Source organism: Ornithodoros turicata, unplaced genomic scaffold (genome assembly GCF_037126465.1).
Source record: "Ornithodoros turicata isolate Travis unplaced genomic scaffold, ASM3712646v1 ctg00000903.1, whole genome shotgun sequence".
Classification (NCBI taxonomy): Eukaryota; Metazoa; Arthropoda; class Arachnida; order Ixodida; family Argasidae; genus Ornithodoros; species Ornithodoros turicata.
In genome coordinates this window covers 72,804-94,633 of record NW_026999413.1, presented here as the reverse complement: position 1 = coordinate 94,633, position 21,830 = coordinate 72,804, and the positions used below count along the sequence as shown (strand labels likewise).

Below are 21,830 nucleotides of genomic sequence, written 5' to 3'. Positions count from 1 at the left end.
TAAAGATTTGAACATTAAAGTCGTGAATTCACTATTCTTTTTAGTTGATGAAGTACGTTCGCAGGTGCACATCGAACAGAAATCTTCGCAAGAGATGTCATGGACGACTGCATAAACGACGACAACGACAGTGTGGCGATCCTACGAGTCCGTTACTGGAGCCCGATCCCATTTCAACAATACAGTCACAACACCGACAGCGTTAGTTACGCATTTACCTTCAATAAATCGTGGACGTCAAAATAGAAAATTCCGTTAAAGATTTTAACATTAAAGTCGTGAATTCACTATTCTTTTTACTTGACGAAGTACGTTCGCAGGTGCACATCGAACAGAAATCTTCGCAGGAGATGTCGTGGATGACTGCATAAACGACGACAACGACAGTGCGTCGAGCCTACGAGCCCGTTATTGGAGCCCGCTCGCATTTCAACAATACAGTCACAACATCAACAGCGTTAGTTACGCATTTACATTCAATAAATCGTGGACGTCAAAATAGAAAATTCCGTTAAAGATTTTAACATTAAAGACGTGTATTCACTATTTCTTTTACTTAACGAAGTACGTTCGCAGGTGCACATCGAACAGAAATCTTCGCAAGAGATGCCGTGGATGAATGCATAAACGACGACAACGACAGTGTGACGAGCCTAAGAGCCCATTACTGGAGCCCGCTCGCATTTCAACAATACAGTCACAACATCAACAGCGTTAGTTACGCATTTACATTCAATAAATCGTGGACGTCAAAATAGGAAATTCCGTTAAAGATTATTAAAGTCGTGAATTCACTATTCGTTTTTCTTGACGAAGTACGTTCGCAGGTGCACATCGAACAGAAATCTTCGCAAGAGATTCCGTGGATGACTGCATAAACGACGACAACGACAGTCTGACGAGCCTACGAGCCCGCTCGCAATTCAACAGTACAGTCACAACATCAACAGCGTTAGTTACGCATTTACATTCAATAAATCGTGGACGTCAAAATAGAAAATTCCGTTAAAGATTTTAACATTAAAGCCGTGAATTCACTATTCTTTTTACTTGACGAGGTATGCTCGCAGGTGCACCTCGAACAGAAATCTTTGCAAGAGATGCCGTGGATGACTGCATAAACGACGACAACGACAGTGTGACGAGCCTACGAGCGCGCCACTGGTGCCAGCTCGCATTTCAACAATACGGTCACAACATCAACAGCGTTAGTTACGCATTTACATTAAATAAATGGTGGACGTCAAAATAGAAAATTCCGTTAAAGATTTAACATTAAAGTCGTGAATTCACGATTCTTTTTACTTGACGAAGTACGTTCGCAGGTGCACATCGAACAGAAATCTTCGCAAGAGATGTCGTGGACGACTGCATAAACGACGACAACGACAGTGTGGCGATCCTACGAGCCCGTTACTGGAGCCCGCTCGCATTTCAACAATACAGTCACAACACCGACAGCGTTAGTTACGCATTTACCTTCAATAAATCGTGGACGTCAAAATACAAAATTCCGTTATAGATTTTAACATTAAAGTCGTGAATTCACTATTCTTTTTACTTGACGAAGTACGTTCGCAGGTGCACATCGAACAGAAATCTTCGCAGGAGATGTCGTGGATGACTGCATAAACGACGACAACGACAGTGCGTCGAGCCTACGAGCCCGTTATTGGAGCCCGCTCGCATTTCAACAATACAGTCACAACATCAACAGCGTTAGTTACGCATTTACATTAAATAAATGGTGGACGTCAAAATAGAAAATTCCGTTAAAGATTTAACATTAAAGTCGTGAATTCACGATTCTTTTTACTTGACGAAGTACGTTCGCAGGTGCACATCGAACAGAAATCTTCGCAAGAGATGTCGTGGACGACTGCATAAACGACGACAACGACAGTGTGGCGATCCTACGAGCCCGTTACTGGAGCCCGCTCGCATTTCAACAATACAGTCACAACACCGACAGCGTTAGTTACGCATTTACCTTCAATAAATCGTGGACGTCAAAATACAAAATTCCGTTATAGATTTTAACATTAAAGTCGTGAATTCACTATTCTTTTTACTTGACGAAGTACGTTCGCAGGTGCACATCGAACAGAAATCTTCGCAGGAGATGTCGTGGATGACTGCATAAACGACGACAACGACAGTGCGTCGAGCCTACGAGCCCGTTATTGGAGCCCGCTCGCATTTCAACAATACAGTCACAACATCAACAGCGTTAGTTACGCATTTACATTCAATAAATCGTGGACGTCAAAATAGAAAATTCCGTTAAAGATTTTAACATTAAAGACGTGTATTCACTATTTCTTTTACTTAACGAAGTACGTTCGCAGGATCACATCGAACAGAAATCTTCGCAAGAGATGCCGTGGATGAATGCATAAACGACGGCAACGACAGTGTGACAAGCCTAAGAGCCCATTACTGGAGCCCGCTCGCATTTCAACAATACAGTCACAACATCAACAGCGTTAGTTACGCATTTACATTCAATAAATCGTGGACGTCAAAATAGGAAATTCCGTTAAAGATTTTAACATTAAAGTCGTGAATTCACTATTCGTTTTACTTGACGAAGTACGCTCGCAGGTGCACATCGAACAGAAATCTTCGCAAGAGATTCCGTGGATGACTGCATAAACGACGACAACGACAGTCTGACGAGCCTACGAGCCCGTTCGCAATTCAACAGTACAGTCACAACATCAACAGCGTTAGTTACGCATTTACATTCAACAAATCGTGGACGTCAATATAGAAAACTCCGTTAAAGATTTTAACATTAAAGTCGTGAATTCACTATTCTTTTTACTTGACGAAGTACGTTCGCAGGTGCACATCGAACAGAAATCTTCGCAGGAGATGTCGTGGATGACTGCAGAAACGACGACAACGACAGTGCGTCGAGCCTACGAGCCCGTTATTGGAGCCCGCTCGCATTTCAACAATACAGTCACAACATCAACAGCGTTAGTTACGCATTTACATTCAATAAATCGTGGACGTCAAAATAGAAAATTCCGTTAAAGATTTTAACATTAAAGTCGTGAATTCACTATTCGTTTTACTTGACGAAGTACGCTCGCAGGTGCACATCGAACAGAAATCTTCGCAAGAGATTCCGTGGATGACTGCATAAACGACGACAACGACAGTCTGACGAGCCTACGAGCCCGCTCGCAATTCAACAGTACAGTCACAACATCAACAGCGTTAGTTACGCATTTACATTCAATAAATCGTGGACGTCAAAATAGAAAATTTCGTTAAAGATTTTAACATTAAAGCCGTGAATTCACTATTCTTTTTACTTGACGAGGTATGCTCGCAGGTGCACATCGAACAGAAATCTTTGCAAGAGATGCCGTGGATGACTGCATAAACGACGACAACGACAGTGTGACGAGCCTACGAGCGCGCCACTGGTGCCAGCTCGCATTTCAACAATACAGTCACAACATCAACAGCGTTAGTTACGCATTTACCTTCAATAAATCGTGGACGTCAAAATAGAAAATTCCGTTAAAGATTTTAACATTAAAGTCGTGAATTCACTATTCTTTTTACTTGACGAAGTACGTTCGCAGGTGCACATCGAACAGAAATCTTTGCAGGAGATGTCGTGGATGACTGCATAAACGACGACAACGACAGTGCGTCGAGCCTACGAGCCCGTTATTGGAGCCCGCTCGCATTTCAACAATACAGTCACAACATCAACAGCGTTAGTTACGCATTTACATTCAATAAATAGTGGACGTCAAAATAGAAAATTCCGTTAAAGATTTTAACATTAAAGACGTGTATTCACTATTTCTTTTACTTAACGAAGTACGTTCGCAGGTGCACATCGAACAGAAATCTTCGCAAGAGATGCCGTGGATGAATGCATAAACGACGACAACGACAGTGTGACGAGCCTAAGAGCCCATTACTGGAGCCCGCTCGCATTTCAACAATACAGTCACAACATCAACAGCGTTAGTTACGCATTTACATTCAATAAATCGTGGACGTCATAATAGAAAATTGCGTTCAAGATTTTAACATTAAAATCGTGAATTCACTATTCTTTTTACTTGACGAAGTACGCTCGCAGGTGCACATTGAACAGAAATGTTCGGAAAAGATGCCGTGGATGACTGCATAAACGAAGACAACGACAGTGTGAAGAGCCTACGAGCCCGCTCGCATTTCAACAATACAGTCACAACATCAACAGCGTTAGTTACGCATTTACATTAAATAAATCGTGGACGTCAAAATAGGAAATTCCGTTAAAGATTTTAACATTAAAGTCGTGAATTCATTATTCTTTTTACTTGACGAAGTACGCTCGCAGGTGCACATCGAACAGAAATCTTCGCAAGAGATTCCGTGGATGACTGCATAAACGACGACAACGACGGCCTGACGAGCCTACGAGCCCACTCGCATTTCAACAATACAGTCACAACATCAACAGCGTTAGTTATGCATTTACATTCAATAAATCGTGGACGTCAAAATATAAAATTCCGTTAAAGATTTGAACATTAAAGTCGTGAATTCACTATTCTTTTTAGTTGATGAAGTACGTTCGCAGGTGCACATCGAACAGAAATCTTCGCAAGAGATGTCATGGACGACTGCATAAACGACGACAACGACAGTGCGTCGAGCCTACGAGCCCGTTATTGGAGCCCGCTCGCATTTCAACAATACAGTCACAACATCAACAGCGTTAGTTACGCATTTACATTCAATAAATCGTGGACGTCAAAATAGAAAATTCCGTTAAAGATTTTAACATTAAAAACGTGTATTCACTATTTCTTTTACTTAACGAAGTACGTTCGCAGGTGCACATCGAACAGAAATCTTCGCAAGAGATGCCGTGGATGACTGCATAAACGACGACAACGACAGTGCGTCGAGCCTACGAGCCCGTTATTGGAGCCCGCTCGCATTTCAACAATACAGTCACAACATCAACAGCGTTAGTTACGCATTTACATTCAATAAATCGTGGACGTCAAAATAGAAAATTCCGTTAAAGATTTTTACATTAAAAACGTGTATTCACTATTTCTTTTACTTAACGAAGTACGTTCGCAGGTGCACATCGAACAGAAATCTTCGCAAGAGATGCCGTGGATGAATGCATAAACGACGACAACGACAGTGTGACGAGCCTAAGAGCCCATTACTGGAGCCCGCTCGCATTTCAACAATACAGTCACAACATCAACAGCGTTAGTTACGCATTTACATTCAATAAATCGTGGACGTCAAAATAGGAAATTCCGTTAAAGATTATTAAAGTCGTGAATTCACTATTCGTTTTACTTGACGAAGTACGCTCGCAGGTGCACATCGAACAGAAATCTTCGCAAGAGATTCCGTGGATGACTGCATAAACGACGACAACGACAGTCTGACGAGCCTACGAGCCCGCTCGCAATTCAACAGTACAGTCACAACATCAACAGCGTTAGTTACGCATTTACATTCAATAAATCGTGGACGTCAAAATAGAAAATTCCGTTAAAGATTTTAACATTAAAGCCGTGAATTCACTATTCTTTTTACTTGACGAGGTATGCTCGCAGGTGCACCTCGAACAGAAATCTTTGCAAGAGATGCCGTGGATGACTGCATAAACGACGACAACGACAGTGTGACGAGCCTACGAGCGCGCCACTGGTGCCAGCTCGCATTTCAACAATACAGTCACAACATCAACAGCGTTAGTTACGCATTTACATTAAATAAATGGTGGACGTCAAAATAGAAAATTCCGTTAAAGATTTAACATTAAAGTCGTGAATTCACGATTCTTTTTACTTGACGAAGTACGTTCGCAGGTGCACATCGAACAGAAATCTTCGCAAGAGATGTCGTGGACGACTGCATAAACGACGACAACGACAGTGTGGCGATCCTACGAGCCCGTTACTGGAGCCCGCTCGCATTTCAACAATACAGTCACAACACCGACAGCGTTAGTTACGCATTTACCTTCAATAAATCGTGGACGTCAAAATATAAAATTCCGTTATAGATTTTAACATTAAAGTCGCGAATTCACTATTCTTTTTACTTGACGAAGTACGTTCGCAGGTGCACATCGAACAGAAATATTCGCAGGAGATGTCGTGGATGACTGCATAAACGACGACAACGACAGTGCGTCGAGCCTACGAGCCCGTTATTGGAGCCCGCTCGCATTTCAACAATACAGTCACAACATCAACAGCGTTAGTTACGCATTTACATTAAATAAATGGTGGACGTCAAAATAGAAAATTCCGTTAAAGATTTAACATTAAAGTCGTGAATTCACGATTCTTTTTACTTGACGAAGTACGTTCGCAGGTGCACATCGAACAGAAATCTTCGCAAGAGATGTCGTGGACGACTGCATAAACGACGACAACGACAGTGTGGCGATCCTACGAGCCCGTTACTGGAGCCCGCTCGCATTTCAACAATACAGTCACCACACCGACAGCGTTAGTTACGCATTTACCTTCAATAAATCGTGGACGTCAAAATACAAAATTCCGTTATAGATTTTAACATTAAAGTCGTGAATTCACTATTCTTTTTACTTGACGAAGTACGTTCGCAGGTGCACATCGAACAGAAATCTTCGCAGGAGATGTCGTGGATGACTGCATAAACGACGACAACGACAGTGCGTCGAGCCTACGAGCCCATTACTGGAGCCCGCTCGCATTTCAACAATACAGTCACAACATCAACAGCGTTAGTTACGCATTTACATTCAATAAATCGTGGACGTCAAAATAGGAAATTCCGTTAAAGATTTTAACATTAAAGTCGTGAATTCACTATTCGTTTTACTTGACGAAGTACGCTCGCAGGTGCACATCGAACAGAAATCTTCGCAAGAGATTCCGTGGATGACTGCATAAACGACGACAACGACAGTCTGACGAGCCTACGAGCCCGTTCGCAATTCAACAGTACAGTCACAACATCAACAGCGTTAGTTACGCATTTACATTCAACAAATCGTGGACGTCAAAATAGAAAACTCCGTTAAAGATTTTAACATTAAAGCCGTGAATTCACTATTCTTTTTACTTGACGAGGTATGCTCGCAGGTGCACCTCGAACAGAAATCTTTGCAAGAGATGCCGTGCCCACAGAACCATTAACCGCCCATCAACATCCAGCGAACGCCGGGTTGTGGATGTTGAGTACGTCTCACGAACGTACACATTTGCTCCCGGCTACGTTTCAACTACGCCCGTACTACCGTGCTAATCAAGAGAAAATTATGCGAAATGGACGTCGTAGGACCGCCGATGCGGATCTTCGAGGGGCCTGTGGAGGATCTCTATCCCAGTCCCATAGGTATCGCGCGCCTATGAAAATGTCATAATTTTAATCATGAAATGAATACAAGGACGCAAGTGTGCACCCAAAATACTTTATTTCATTGTAGACTAGTATTTACATGTGCATTCGCACATGCCTGCCGGCAATAAGCAGTACAAATAATGAAAGGACGTGACAAGGTGTCATATCCAGATCATTCCCGTTCATACAGATCGTGGTCCCAATATCGCCACGTTATGTAAACAAGAAAAAAAAAACATCCATGTTACTCGCCGTATAATTAGTTGGCATCTTGCATGGAATCGACGCAACTGTATCCTCACGCTCCTTCACGCCTTATGAGTGGCTACCGGTCTCTTTAAATTGCTCCTTTCTGTGTCTTCCGGCCTCTGGAACTCACTGGCCAAGTCCTGCCGCCGAGGCATACTGATAAAAACGAGAGACATAATACAAGCATCATCGGTCTCTGCCTATGGCACATACGCATACCAGCGTTTGGCCATACCTCCCGTTTACCTAGCATTCTTACCTGTTATGCATAAGACAGTAAATAATTCCAAGACTGCTCATAGAGAAAACATCCAACACGCTCTGGAAGACGCTGAGAAGCACACAGCAGTGAATGGGCGATGCTGAGCGGTATAGCCGTTTATGCCTGAAAGAATATCAAGAACACAGTGAGTGGGCCACAAAATAAAAGTAGCATACAAGTGCTAATATGCCTATATTACAAGCTCAGCTAGGATCGATTGCATTTTTTTCCCACTAGCCAGTGTGCTAAAGCGACTTGAAGAACAAAGGAGTCTAAAACGCGAGCGCTAACAAACAAAGGCACCACGGCCGTTTACCTGTATTTCGGTCATAGATAGTGGTCCCCGATGGAGAATCCGTTACCTACAAGGCATGTGCACCTAACTCTTCACAAAATTCAAGCTGTACTGGTGCTGTTCACGTTGAAAATTACCGTATTACTCCAAGCCATTGCAGATGCCGCCATATTTCTCCAGCCTCTCCAGCGGCATTTGAAATCATCCGCACAACGGGCTATGGCTCTCTATTATGCGCGTTGCGAAAAAATAAGCATTCTGCGCAGATTTCTCCTTTGGCGGTGGCGCAGTCAGACGACAGAGCGGGAGAGAAGAACGAGGCGGGAGGTGAAGAGCGAAAAGGGGTGCTCAAACGGCTCTTTGTGGACACAGTGCGATTGGGGTGCGCACGGTGTCCACAGAGTGGTATATGTGGGACGTCCGCTGCTGTATACTCATTGGAGCATCCCAACAAACGCGTCCAGGAGACGTTCAATGGATGTTCACTATAGGCTGCGGATGCTCGGACCCTTGTCGGCTGTCCAGGGGCGGTTACTGGTTCTGTGGGTGGATGACTGCATAAACGACGACAACGACAGTGTGACGAGCCTACGAGCCCACCACTGGAGCCCGCTAGCATTTCAACATTACAGTCACAACATCAACAGCGTTAGTTACGCATTTACATTCAATAAATCGTGGACGTCAAAATATAAAATTCCGTTAAAGTTTGAACATTAAAGTCGTGAATTCACTATTCTTTTTAGTTGATGAAGTACTTTCGCAGGTGCACATCGAACAGAAATCTTCGCAAGAGATGTCGTGGACGACTGCATAAACGACGACAACGACAGTGTGACGATCCTACGAGCCCGTTACTGGAGCCCGCACGCCTTTCAACAATACAGTCACAACATCGACAGCGTTAGTTACGCATTTACCTTCAATAAATCGTGGACGTCAAAATAGAAAATTTCGTTAAAGATTTTAACATTAAAGTCGTGAATTCACTATTCTTTTTACTTGACGAAGTACGTTCGCAGGTGCACATCGAACAGAAATCTTCGCAGGAGATGTCGTGGATGACTGCATAAACGACGACAACGACAGTGCGTCGAGCCTACGAGCCCGTTATTGGAGCCCGCTCGCATTTCAACAATACAGTCAGAACATCAACAGCGTTAGTTACGCATTTACATTCAATAAATCGTGGACGTCAGAATAGGAAATTCCGTTAAAGATTGTAACATTAAAGACGTGTATTCACTATTTCTTTTACTTAACGAACTACGTTCGCAGGTGCACATCGAACAGAAATCTTCGCAAGAGATGCCGTGGATGAATGCATAAACGACGACAACGCCAGTGTGACGAGCCTAAGAGCCCATTACTGGAGCCCGCTCGCATTTCAACAATACAGTCACAACATCAACAGCGTTAGTTACGCATTTACATTCAATAAATCGTGGACGCCATAATAGAAAATTCCGTTAAAGATTTTAACATTAAAATCGTGAATTCACTATTCTTTTTACTTGACGAAGTACGCTCGCAGGTGCACATTGAACAGAAATGTTCGGAAAAGATGCCGTGGATGACTGCATAAACGAAGACAACGACAGTGTGAAGAGCCTACGAGCCCGCTCGCATTTCAACAATACAGTCACAACATCAACAGCGTTAGTTACGCATTTACATTCAATAAATCGTGGACGTCAAAATAGGAAATTCCGTTAAAGATTTTAACATTAAAGTCGTGAATTCACTATTCTTTTTACTTGACGAAGTACGTTCGCAGGTGCACATCGAACAGAAATCTTCGCAGGAGATGTCGTGGATGACTGCATAAACGACGACAACGACAGTGCGTCGAGCCTACGAGCCCGTTATTGGAGCCCGCTCGCATTTCAACAATACAGTCACAACATCAACAGCGTTAGTTACGCATTTACATTCAATAAATCGTGGACGTCAAAATAGAAAATTCCGTTAAAGATTTTAACATTAAAGTCGTGAATTCACTATTCGTTTTACTTGACGAAGTACGCTCGCAGGTGCACATCGAACAGAAATCTTCGCAAGAGATTCCGTGGATGACTGCATAAACGACGACAACGACAGTCTGACGAGCCTACGAGCCCGCTCGGAATTCAACAGTACAGTCACAACATCAACAGCGTTAGTTACGCATTTACATTCAATAAATCGTGGACGTCAAAATAGAAAATTCCGTTAAAGATTTTAACATTAAAGCCGTGAATTCACTATTCTTTTTACTTGACGAGGTATGCTCGCAGGTGCACATCGAACAGAAATCTTTGCAAGAGATGCCGTGGATGACTGCATAAACGACGACGACAACGACAGTGTGACGAGCCTACGAGCGCGCCACTGGTGCCAGCTCGCATTTCAACAATACAGTCACAACATCGACAGCGTTAGTTACGCATTTACCTTCAATAAATCGTGGACGTCAAAGTAGAAAATTCCGTTAAAGATTTTAACATTAAAGCCGTGAATTCACTATTCTTTTTACTTGACGAGGTATGCTCGCAGGTGCACATCGAACAGAAATCTTCGCAAGCGATGTCGTGGACGACTGCATAAACGACGACAACGACAGTGTGACGATCCTACGAGCCCGTTACTGGAGCCCGCTCGCATTTCAACAATACAGTCACAACATCGACAGCGTTAGTTACGCATTTACCTTCAATAAATCGTGGACGTCAAAATAGAAAATTCCGTTAAAGATTTTAACATTAAAGTCGTGAATTCACTATTCTTTTTACTTGACGAAGTACGTTCGCAGGTGCACATCGAACAGAAATCTTTGCAGGAGATGTCGTGGATGACTGCATAAACGACGACAACGACAGTGCGTCGAGCCTACGAGCCCGTTATTGGAGCCCGCTCGCATTTCAACAATACAGTCACAACATCAACAGCGTTAGTTACGCATTTACATTCAATAAATAGTGGACGTCAAAATAGAAAATTCCGTTAAAGATTTTAACATTAAAGACGTGTATTCACTATTTCTTTTACTTAACGAAGTACGTTCGCAGGTGCACATCGAACAGAAATCTTCGCAAGAGATGCCGTGGATGAATGCATAAACGGCGACAACGACAGTGTGACGAGCCTAAGAGCCCATTACTGGAGCCCGCTCGCATTTCAACAATACAGTCACAACATCAACAGCGTTAGTTACGCATTTACATTCAATAAATCGTGGACGTCATAATAGAAAATTGCGTTCAAGATTTTAACATTAAAATCGTGAATTCACTATTCTTTTTACTTGACGAAGTACGCTCGCAGGTGCACATTGAACAGAAATGTTCGGAAAAGATGCCGTGGATGACTGCATAAACGAAGACAACGACAGTGTGAAGAGCCTACGAGCCCGCTCGCATTTCAACAATACAGTCACAACATCAACAGCGTTAGTTACGCATTTACATTAAATAAATCGTGGACGTCAAAATAGGAAATTCCGTTAAAGATTTTAACATTAAAGTCGTGAATTAATTATTCTTTTTACTTGACGAAGTACGCTCGCAGGTGCACATCGAACAGAAATCTTCGCAAGAGATTCCGTGGATGACTGCATAAACGACGACAACGACGGCCTGACGAGCCTACGAGCCCACTCGCATTTCAACAATACAGTCACAACATCAACAGCGTTAGTTATGCATTTACATTCAATAAATCGTGGACGTCAAAATATAAAATTCCGTTAAAGATTTGAACATTAAAGTCGTGAATTCACTATTCTTTTTAGTTGATGAAGTACGTTCGCAGGTGCACATCGAACAGAAATCTTCGCAAGAGATGTCATGGACGACTGGATAAACGACGACAACGACAGTGTGGCGATCCTACGAGTCCGTTACTGGAGCCCGATCCCATTTCAACAATACAGTCACAACACCGACAGCGTTAGTTACGCATTTACCTTCAATAAATCCTGGACGTCAAAATAGAAAATTCCGTTAAAGATTTTAACATTAAAGTCGTGAATTCACTATTCTTTTTACTTGACGAAGTACGTTCGCAGGTGCACATCGAACAGAAATCTTCGCAGGACATGTCGTGGATGACTGCATAAACGACGACAACGACAGTGCGTCGAGCCTACGAGCCCGTTATTGGAGCCCGCTCGCATTTCAACAATACAGTCACAACATCAACAGCGTTAGTTACGCATTTACATTCAATAAATCGTGGACGTCAAAATAGAAAATTCCGTTAAAGATTTTAACATTAAAGACGTGTATTCACTATTTCTTTTACTTAACGAAGTACGTTCGCAGGTGCACATCGAACAGAAATCTTCGCAAGAGATGCCGTGGATGAATGCATAAACGACGACAACGCCAGTGTGACGAGCCTAAGAGCCCATTACTGGAGCCCGCTCGCATTTCAACAATACAGTCACAACATCAACAGCGTTAGTTACGCATTTACATTCAATAAATCGTGGACGCCATAATAGAAAATTCCGTTAAAGATTTTAACATTAAAATCGTGAATTCACTATTCTTTTTACTTGACGAAGTACGCTCGCAGGTGCACATTGAACAGAAATGTTCGGAAAAGATGCCGTGGATGACTGCATAAACGAAGACAACGACAGTGTGAAGAGCCTACGAGCCCGCTCGCATTTCAACAATACAGTCACAACATCAACAGCGTTAGTTACGCATTTACATTCAATAAATCGTGGACGTCAAAATAGGAAATTCCGTTAAAGATTTTAACATTAAAGTCGTGAATTCACTATTCTTTTTACTTGACGAAGTACGTTCGCAGGTGCACATCGAACAGAAATCTTCGCAGGAGATGTCGTGGATGACTGCATAAACGACGACAACGACAGTGCGTCGAGCCTACGAGCCCGTTATTGGAGCCCGCTCGCATTTCAACAATACAGTCACAACATCAACAGCGTTAGTTACGCATTTACATTCAATAAATCGTGGACGTCAAAATAGAAAATTCCGTTAAAGATTTTAACATTAAAGTCGTGAATTCACTATTCGTTTTACTTGACGAAGTACGCTCGCAGGTGCACATCGAACAGAAATCTTCGCAAGAGATTCCGTGGATGACTGCATAAACGACGACAACGACAGTCTGACGAGCCTACGAGCCCGCTCGGAATTCAACAGTACAGTCACAACATCAACAGCGTTAGTTACGCATTTACATTCAATAAATCGTGGACGTCAAAATAGAAAATTCCGTTAAAGATTTTAACATTAAAGCCGTGAATTCACTATTCTTTTTACTTGACGAGGTATGCTCGCAGGTGCACATCGAACAGAAATCTTTGCAAGAGATGCCGTGGATGACTGCATAAACGACGACGACAACGACAGTGTGACGAGCCTACGAGCGCGCCACTGGTGCCAGCTCGCATTTCAACAATACAGTCACAACATCGACAGCGTTAGTTACGCATTTACCTTCAATAAATCGTGGACGTCAAAGTAGAAAATTCCGTTAAAGATTTTAACATTAAAGCCGTGAATTCACTATTCTTTTTACTTGACGAGGTATGCTCGCAGGTGCACATCGAACAGAAATCTTCGCAAGCGATGTCGTGGACGACTGCATAAACGACGACAACGACAGTGTGACGATCCTACGAGCCCGTTACTGGAGCCCGCTCGCATTTCAACAATACAGTCACAACATCGACAGCGTTAGTTACGCATTTACCTTCAATAAATCGTGGACGTCAAAATAGAAAATTCCGTTAAAGATTTTAACATTAAAGTCGTGAATTCACTATTCTTTTTACTTGACGAAGTACGTTCGCAGGTGCACATCGAACAGAAATCTTTGCAGGAGATGTCGTGGATGACTGCATAAACGACGACAACGACAGTGTGTCGAGCCTACGAGCCCGTTATTGGAGCCCGCTCGCATTTCAACAATACAGTCACAACATCAACAGCGTTAGTTACGCATTTACATTCAATAAATAGTGGACGTCAAAATAGAAAATTCCGTTAAAGATTTTAACATTAAAGACGTGTATTCACTATTTCTTTTACTTAACGAAGTACGTTCGCAGGTGCACATCGAACAGAAATCTTCGCAAGAGATGCCGTGGATGAATGCATAAACGACGACAACGACAGTGTGACGAGCCTAAGAGCCCATTACTGGAGCCCGCTCGCATTTCAACAATACAGTCACAACATCAACAGCGTTAGTTACGCATTTACATTCAATAAATCGTGGACGTCATAATAGAAAATTGCGTTCAAGATTTTAACATTAAAATCGTGAATTCACTATTCTTTTTACTTGACGAAGTACGCTCGCAGGTGCACATTGAACAGAAATGTTCGGAAAAGATGCCGTGGATGACTGCATAAACGAAGACAACGACAGTGTGAAGAGCCTACGAGCCCGCTCGCATTTCAACAATACAGTCACAACATCAACAGCGTTAGTTACGCATTTACATTAAATAAATCGTGGACGTCAAAATAGGAAATTCCGTTAAAGATTTTAACATTAAAGTCGTGAATTAATTATTCTTTTTACTTGACGAAGTACGCTCGCAGGTGCACATCGAACAGAAATCTTCGCAAGAGATTCCGTGGATGACTGCATAAACGACGACAACGACGGCCTGACGAGCCTACGAGCCCACTCGCATTTCAACAATACAGTCACAACATCAACAGCGTTAGTTATGCATTTACATTCAATAAATCGTGGACGTCAAAATATAAAATTCCGTTAAAGATTTGAACATTAAAGTCGTGAATTCACTATTCTTTTTAGTTGATGAAGTACGTTCGCAGGTGCACATCGAACAGAAATCTTCGCAAGAGATGTCATGGACGACTGGATAAACGACGACAACGACAGTGTGGCGATCCTACGAGTCCGTTACTGGAGCCCGATCCCATTTCAACAATACAGTCACAACACCGACAGCGTTAGTTACGCATTTACCTTCAATAAATCCTGGACGTCAAAATAGAAAATTCCGTTAAAGATTTTAACATTAAAGTCGTGAATTCACTATTCTTTTTACTTGACGAAGTACGTTCGCAGGTGCACATCGAACAGAAATCTTCGCAGGACATGTCGTGGATGACTGCATAAACGACGACAACGACAGTGCGTCGAGCCTACGAGCCCGTTATTGGAGCCCGCTCGCATTTCAACAATACAGTCACAACATCAACAGCGTTAGTTACGCATTTACATTCAATAAATCGTGGACGTCAAAATAGAAAATTCCGTTAAAGATTTTAACATTAAAGACGTGTATTCACTATTTCTTTTACTTAACGAAGTACGTTCGCAGGTGCACATCGAACAGAAATCTTCGCAAGAGATGCCGTGGATGAATGCATAAACGACGACAACGACAGTGTGACGAGCCTAAGAGCCCATTACTGGAGCCCGCTCGCATTTCAACAATACAGTCACAACATCAACAGCGTTAGTTACGCATTTACATTCAATAAATCGTGGACGTCAAAATAGGAAATTCCGTTAAAGATTATTAAAGTCGTGAATTCACTATTCGTTTTACTTGACGAAGTACGCTCGCAGGTGCACATCGAACAGAAATCTTCGCAAGAGATTCCGTGGATGACTGCATAAACGACGACAACGACAGTCTGACGAGCCTACGAGCCCGCTCGCAATTCAACAGTACAGTCACAACATCAACAGCGTTAGTTACGCATTTACATTCAATAAATCGTGGACGTCAAAATAGAAAATTCCGTTAAAGATTTTAACATTAAAGCCGTGAATTCACTATTCTTTTTACTTGACGAGGTATGCTCGCAGGTGCACCTCGAACAGAAATCTTTGCAAGAGATGCCGTGGATGACTGCATAAACGACGACAACGACAGTGTGACGAGCCTACGAGCGCGCCACTGGTGCCAGCTCGCATTTCAACAATACAGTCACAACATCAACAGCGTTAGTTACGCATTTACATTCAATAAATCGTGGACGTCAAAATATAAAATTCCGTTAAAGATTTGAACATTAAAGTCGTGAATTCACGATTCTTTTTACTTGACGAAGTACGTTCGCAGGAGCACATCGAACAGAAATCTTCGCAAGAGATGTCGTGGACGACTGCATAAACGACGACAACGACAGTGTGACGATCCTACGAGCCCGTTACTGGAGCCCGCACGCCTTTCAACAATACAGTCACAACATCGACAGCGTTAGTTACACATTTACCTTCAATAAATCGTGGACGTCAAAATAGAAAATTTCGTTAAAGATTTTAACATTAAAGTCGTGAATTCACTATTCTTTTTACTTGACGAAGTACGTTCGCAGGTGCACATCGAACAGAAATCTTCGCAGGAGATGTCGTGGATGACTGCATAAACGACGACAACGACAGTGCGTCGAGCCTACGAGCCCGTTATTGGAGCCCGCTCGCATTTCAACAATACAGTCAGAACATCAACAGCGTTAGTTACGCATTTACATTCAATAAATCGTGGACGTCAAAATAGAAAATTCCGTTAAAGATTGTAACATTAAAGACGTGTATTCACTATTTCTTTTACTTAACGAACTACGTTCGCAGGTGCACATCGAACAGAAATCTTCGCAAGAGATGCCGTGGATGAATGCATAAACGACGACAACGACAGTGTGACGAGCCTAAGAGCCCATTACTGGAGCCCGCTCGCATTTCAACAATACAGTCACAACATCAACAGCGTTAGTTACGCATTTACATTCAATAAATCGTGGACGTCATAATAGAAAATTCCGTTAAAGATTTTAACATTAAAATCGTGAATTCACTATTCTTTTTACTTGACGAAGTACGCTCGCAGGTGCACATTGAACAGAAATGTTCGGAAAAGATGCCGTGGATGACTGCATAAACGAAGACAACGACAGTGTGAAGAGCCTACGAGCCCGCTCGCATTTCAACAATACAGTCGCAACATCAACAGCGTTAGTTACGCATTTACATTCAATAAATCGTGGACGTCAAAATAGGAAATTCCATTAAAGATTTTAACATTAAAGTCGTGAATTCACTATTCTTTTTACTTGACGAAGTACGCTCGCAGGTGCACATCGAACAGAAATCTTCCCAAGAGATTCCGTGGATGACTGCATAAACGACGACAACGACGGCCTGACGAGCCTACGAGCCCGCTCGCATTTCAACAATACAGTCACAACATCAACAGCGTTAGTTACGCATTTACATTCAATAAATCGTGGATGTCAAAATATAAAGTTCCGTTAAAGATTTTAACATTAAATCCGTGAATTCACTATTCTTTTTACTTGACGAAGTACGCTCGCAGGTGCACATCGAACAGAAAGCTGCGCAAGAGATGTCGTGGACGACTGCATAAACGACGACAACGACAGTGTGACGATCCTACGAGCCCGTTACTGGAGCCCGCTCGCATTTCAACAATACAGTCACAACATCGACAGCGTTAGTTACGCATTTACATTCAATAAATCATGGACGTCAAAATAGGAAATTCCGTTAAAGATTTTAACATTAAAGCCGTGAATTCACTATTCTTTTTACTTGACGAGGTATGCTCGCAGGTGCACATCGAACAGAAATCTTTGCAAGAGATGCCGTGGATGACTGCATAAACGGCGACAACGACAGTGTGACGAGCCTACGAGCGCGCCACTGGTGCCAGCTCGCATTTCAACAATACAGTCACAACATCAACAGCGTTAGTTACGCATTTAGATTCAATAAATGGTGGACGTCAAAATAGAAAATTCCGTTGAAGATTTAACATTAAAGTCGCGAATTCACTATTCTTTTTACTTGACGAAGTACGTTCGCAGGTGCACATCGAACAGATATCTTCGCAGGAGATGTCGTGGATGACTGCATAAACGACGACAACGACGATGCGACGAACCTACGAGCCCGTTACTGGAGCCCGCTCGCATTTCAACAACAGAGTCACAACATCAACAGCGTTAGTTACGCATTTACCTTCAATAAATCGTGGACGTCAAAATAGAAAATTCCGTTAAACATTTTAACATTAAAGTCGTGAATTCATTATTCCTTTTACTTGACGAATTACGCTCGCAGGTGCACATCGAACAGAAATCTTCGCAAGAGATGCCGTGGATGTCTGCATAAACGAAGACAACGACAGTGTGACGAGCCTACGAGCCCGCCATTGGAGCCCGCTCGCATTTCAACAATACAGTGACAACATCAACAGCGTTAGTTACGCATTTACATTCAATAAATCGTGGACGTCAAAATAGAAAAGTCCGTTAAAGATTTTAACATTAAAGCCGTGAATTCAATTCTTTTTACTTGACGAAGTACGCTCGCAGGTGCACATCGAACAGAAATCTTCGCCAGAGATGCCGTGGATGACTGCATAAACGACGACAACGACAGTGTGACGAGCGTAGGAGCCCGCTCGCATTTCAACAATATAGTCACAATATCAACAGCGTTAGTTACGCATTTACATTCAATAAATTGTGGACGTCAAAATAGAAAATTCCGTTAAAGATTTTAACATTAAAGTCGTGAATTCACTATTCCTTTTACTTGACGAAGTACGTTCGCAGGTGCACATTGAACAGAAATGTTCGCAAGAGATGCCGTGGATGACTGCATGAACGAAGACAACGACAGTGTGACGATCCTACGAGCCCGCTCGCATTTCAACAATACACTCACAACATCAACAGCGTTAGTTAAGCATTTACATTCAATAAATCGTTGTCGTCAAAATAGGAAATTCCGTTAAAGATTTTAACATTAAAGTCGTGAATTCACTGTTCCTTTTACTTGACGAAGTACGCTCGCATGTGCACATCGCACAGAAATCTTCGCAAGAGATGCCGTGGATGACTGCATGAACGAAGACAACGACAGTGTGACGATCCTACGAGCCCGCTCGCATTTCAACAATACACTCACAACATCAACAGCGTTAGTTAAGCATTTACATTCAATAAATCGTTGTCGTCAAAATAGGAAATTCCGTTAAAGATTTTAACATTAAAGTCGTGAATTCACTGTTCCTTTTACTTGACGAAGTACGCTCGCATGTGCACATCGCACAGAAATCTTCGCAAGAGATGCCGTAGATGAATGCATAAACGACGACAACGACAGTGTGACGAGCCTAAGGGCCGGTTTCACCAACGCTGGTTAAGAGTTAAACCGAGATCAAGGGTCCTTAAACTAGAGGATAACCACCAACCCTGTTTCCCGAACGCCGGTTAGCCAAATCTCCCGTTAAAGTTGACGGATTTCTTGATCGCTCGTCGACGGCCGGTTAACCCGTGAGTTAAATATGGCGGCGTTTGTATTGCGGTATTGCAGCGGAAGATTTCGTGGCGGATTTGTGCTTCAGAAGAGAAATTGGTCTGGTAATGAGCATCGTTTCGCAGGGATGTGTCGCAGATGTTGTGAATAAAGTACGTGGATTATCAGCAGCATCGCGGACCCTTGTACCCCATATGTTAGAGTACCTGTCCTTTCATTTCAAGCATTACTTGCTATTCTTGTACATAAATAGCTTCAATTCAGTCAAACAGTATGTTGACAGCTTTCTTGGGTGTTAGGTGAATGTAACCAGTTCGCACCTCGTTACGAAGGCATACGTGTATGCGTGCGTGTGTTACCGTCTGCGATTATAAACAAAACATAGTATGCGCTGACACAAAAGAAAACTTATTGAAAAACGTATTTTCACATAAGCAACGCGCGTAAAGAAAAGTAGGTTTACATGGTAGAGTATTCATTAAAAATTTTAATTATTATGATCGTCTTCAGTATAAATATGTGTCGTCTGCTACAGACAGAAGATAATCACTTCTGATGCAAAGCTATGGAGTACTTCGACGAGGATCTGAAAGATCTACACCTGAGTTTTCAAGTTCAGCCGTCACGATATTATCATAGGGACATCACGGACCCTTTTGTATCCCTAAATGACAAGCAGTTTCATGACAGATTTCGGCTACTGAAACATACAGTGTATGATCTCCTCTTGGTAATTGAGAAGCACCTCGAGTTTGCATCAGACAGGAACTCCTCAGTACCACCAATACGCCAGCTCCTAATCTGCCTCCGTTTCTATGCTAGTGGAACTTTTCAAATAGTTATAGGCGACACGTCTGACATAAGCAAGTCTACAGTCTGCCGTATAATCAAGAGAGTATCACATGTTCTTGCCTCACTGTCACCTCTCTACATAAAATTCCCATCAACGCAAGATGAAAAGCAAAGGACAATGCTTGGATTCTATGACATTGCTGGCTTTCCTGGAGTCATTGGAGCAATTGACTGTACACACGTAGCAATACAGTCACCAGGTGGTAACACAGCAGAGCTGTTCAGAAACAGAAAGGGCTACTTTTCAATTAATGTACAGTGTGTATGTGACGCTGACTTGCAGATCACCGACATTGTTGCTAGGTGGCATGGTGCTACCCATGATGCCACAATTTTTGATAGCTCGAGAATTCGAGCCCACCTCGAGACAAACTTAGGAGGTCATTTGCTCGGGGATGCAGGATATCCTTGCAGGCCCTATCTGCTTACACCCTTAGCAGCACCTAACTCTGCTGCAGAAAAGAGATATCAGAATAAGCATGTTGCAACAAGAAACACTGTAGAAAGACTCTTTGGTGTGTGGAAGAGGAGATTTCCTGTGTTGAAGATGGGGCTACGTTTGAAGATTGACACTGCTCTGGCGGTGATTGTTGCAACAGCGGTGTTGCATAACATTGCTCAACAAAAGGACAATTGCATGCCTGACATTTGTGAATCAGTTGTCGAGCATGAATCAGTTGATGTTGTGTGGAATGGTCCTTTAGAGCCAGGAGCCACAAGCTCTAGAGCCCAAATAATTGCAAACTTTGCAAGGAGCCATGAGGATCTGCAGCAGTTGCTACCTGAATGATGATAAGCAGGGCATATGAAGGATGCATAAAATACAGGCTAGCTGGCTGCATATGATGGAACAGGCATACACACATGACAACATATTCTCAAACAAAACAATTGTCTATTTCAAACAAGGTGACTGTAGGCAAAGGAACCTCAGAAGAGTAAAGTGGGTTCACACAGGGGGCACACTTACACAATTTCCTTTGCTCCTAATCTCTATAAACTCCTACAAGGGGCTTTCTGTCTTAGGTCTTCCCTAAAATTTTGGCATTCCTGAATATGCTTTGTGAGTTCAGAACTGGTAACACTGGAATCGACATTTTGGTTATACAGTCAACCCCTCGATTTATGAACCCTCGATTTGTGAATTCCCTTGTTTTATGAACAGGAGCACGAGGAACACTTTTTACATGCATTTTTCCCTCGTTTTATGAACCTCGATATCCGAATAACGAATGAAATTTCTGGGAACCAACTAGGAGTTGCCTAGCGTTTTTGCCCTCAATTTATAAACGGATCGTTCCGGTGTCAACAGAAACCTTCAAAGGGATTATTCCGTTGTCTTATGAATGACACCAGAACGAACAAATCTTTTTCCAGATATTGCACCCTTGGTTTTAACCCCTCGAAATCCGAAATCCGAAAACAATAAATGGGTGTCCCTGGGACGCATCAGGGACGACCAAGTGTACAGCAGAATGTATGGTCGAA

At 42.6% G+C, this 21,830-nt stretch overlaps 1 protein-coding gene across 1 annotated transcript; it reads left to right on the top strand.

The window, feature by feature from the left end:
• The first annotated feature begins 20,055 nt into the window (after positions 1–20,055).
• On the top strand, positions 20,056–21,132 carry LOC135375585 (putative nuclease HARBI1). Its single transcript, XM_064608262.1, has one exon. It carries the CDS (start codon positions 20,056–20,058, stop codon positions 21,130–21,132), a length of 1,077 nt encoding a protein of 358 aa, XP_064464332.1.
• The last annotated feature ends 698 nt before the right edge of the window (positions 21,133–21,830 follow it).

What these genes read in the sequence shown, in the direction of transcription:
- LOC135375585 (XM_064608262.1), top strand. Translation starts at nt 20,056, where the DNA reads ATGGAGTACTTCGACGAGGATCTGAAAGATCTACACCTGAGTTTTCAA.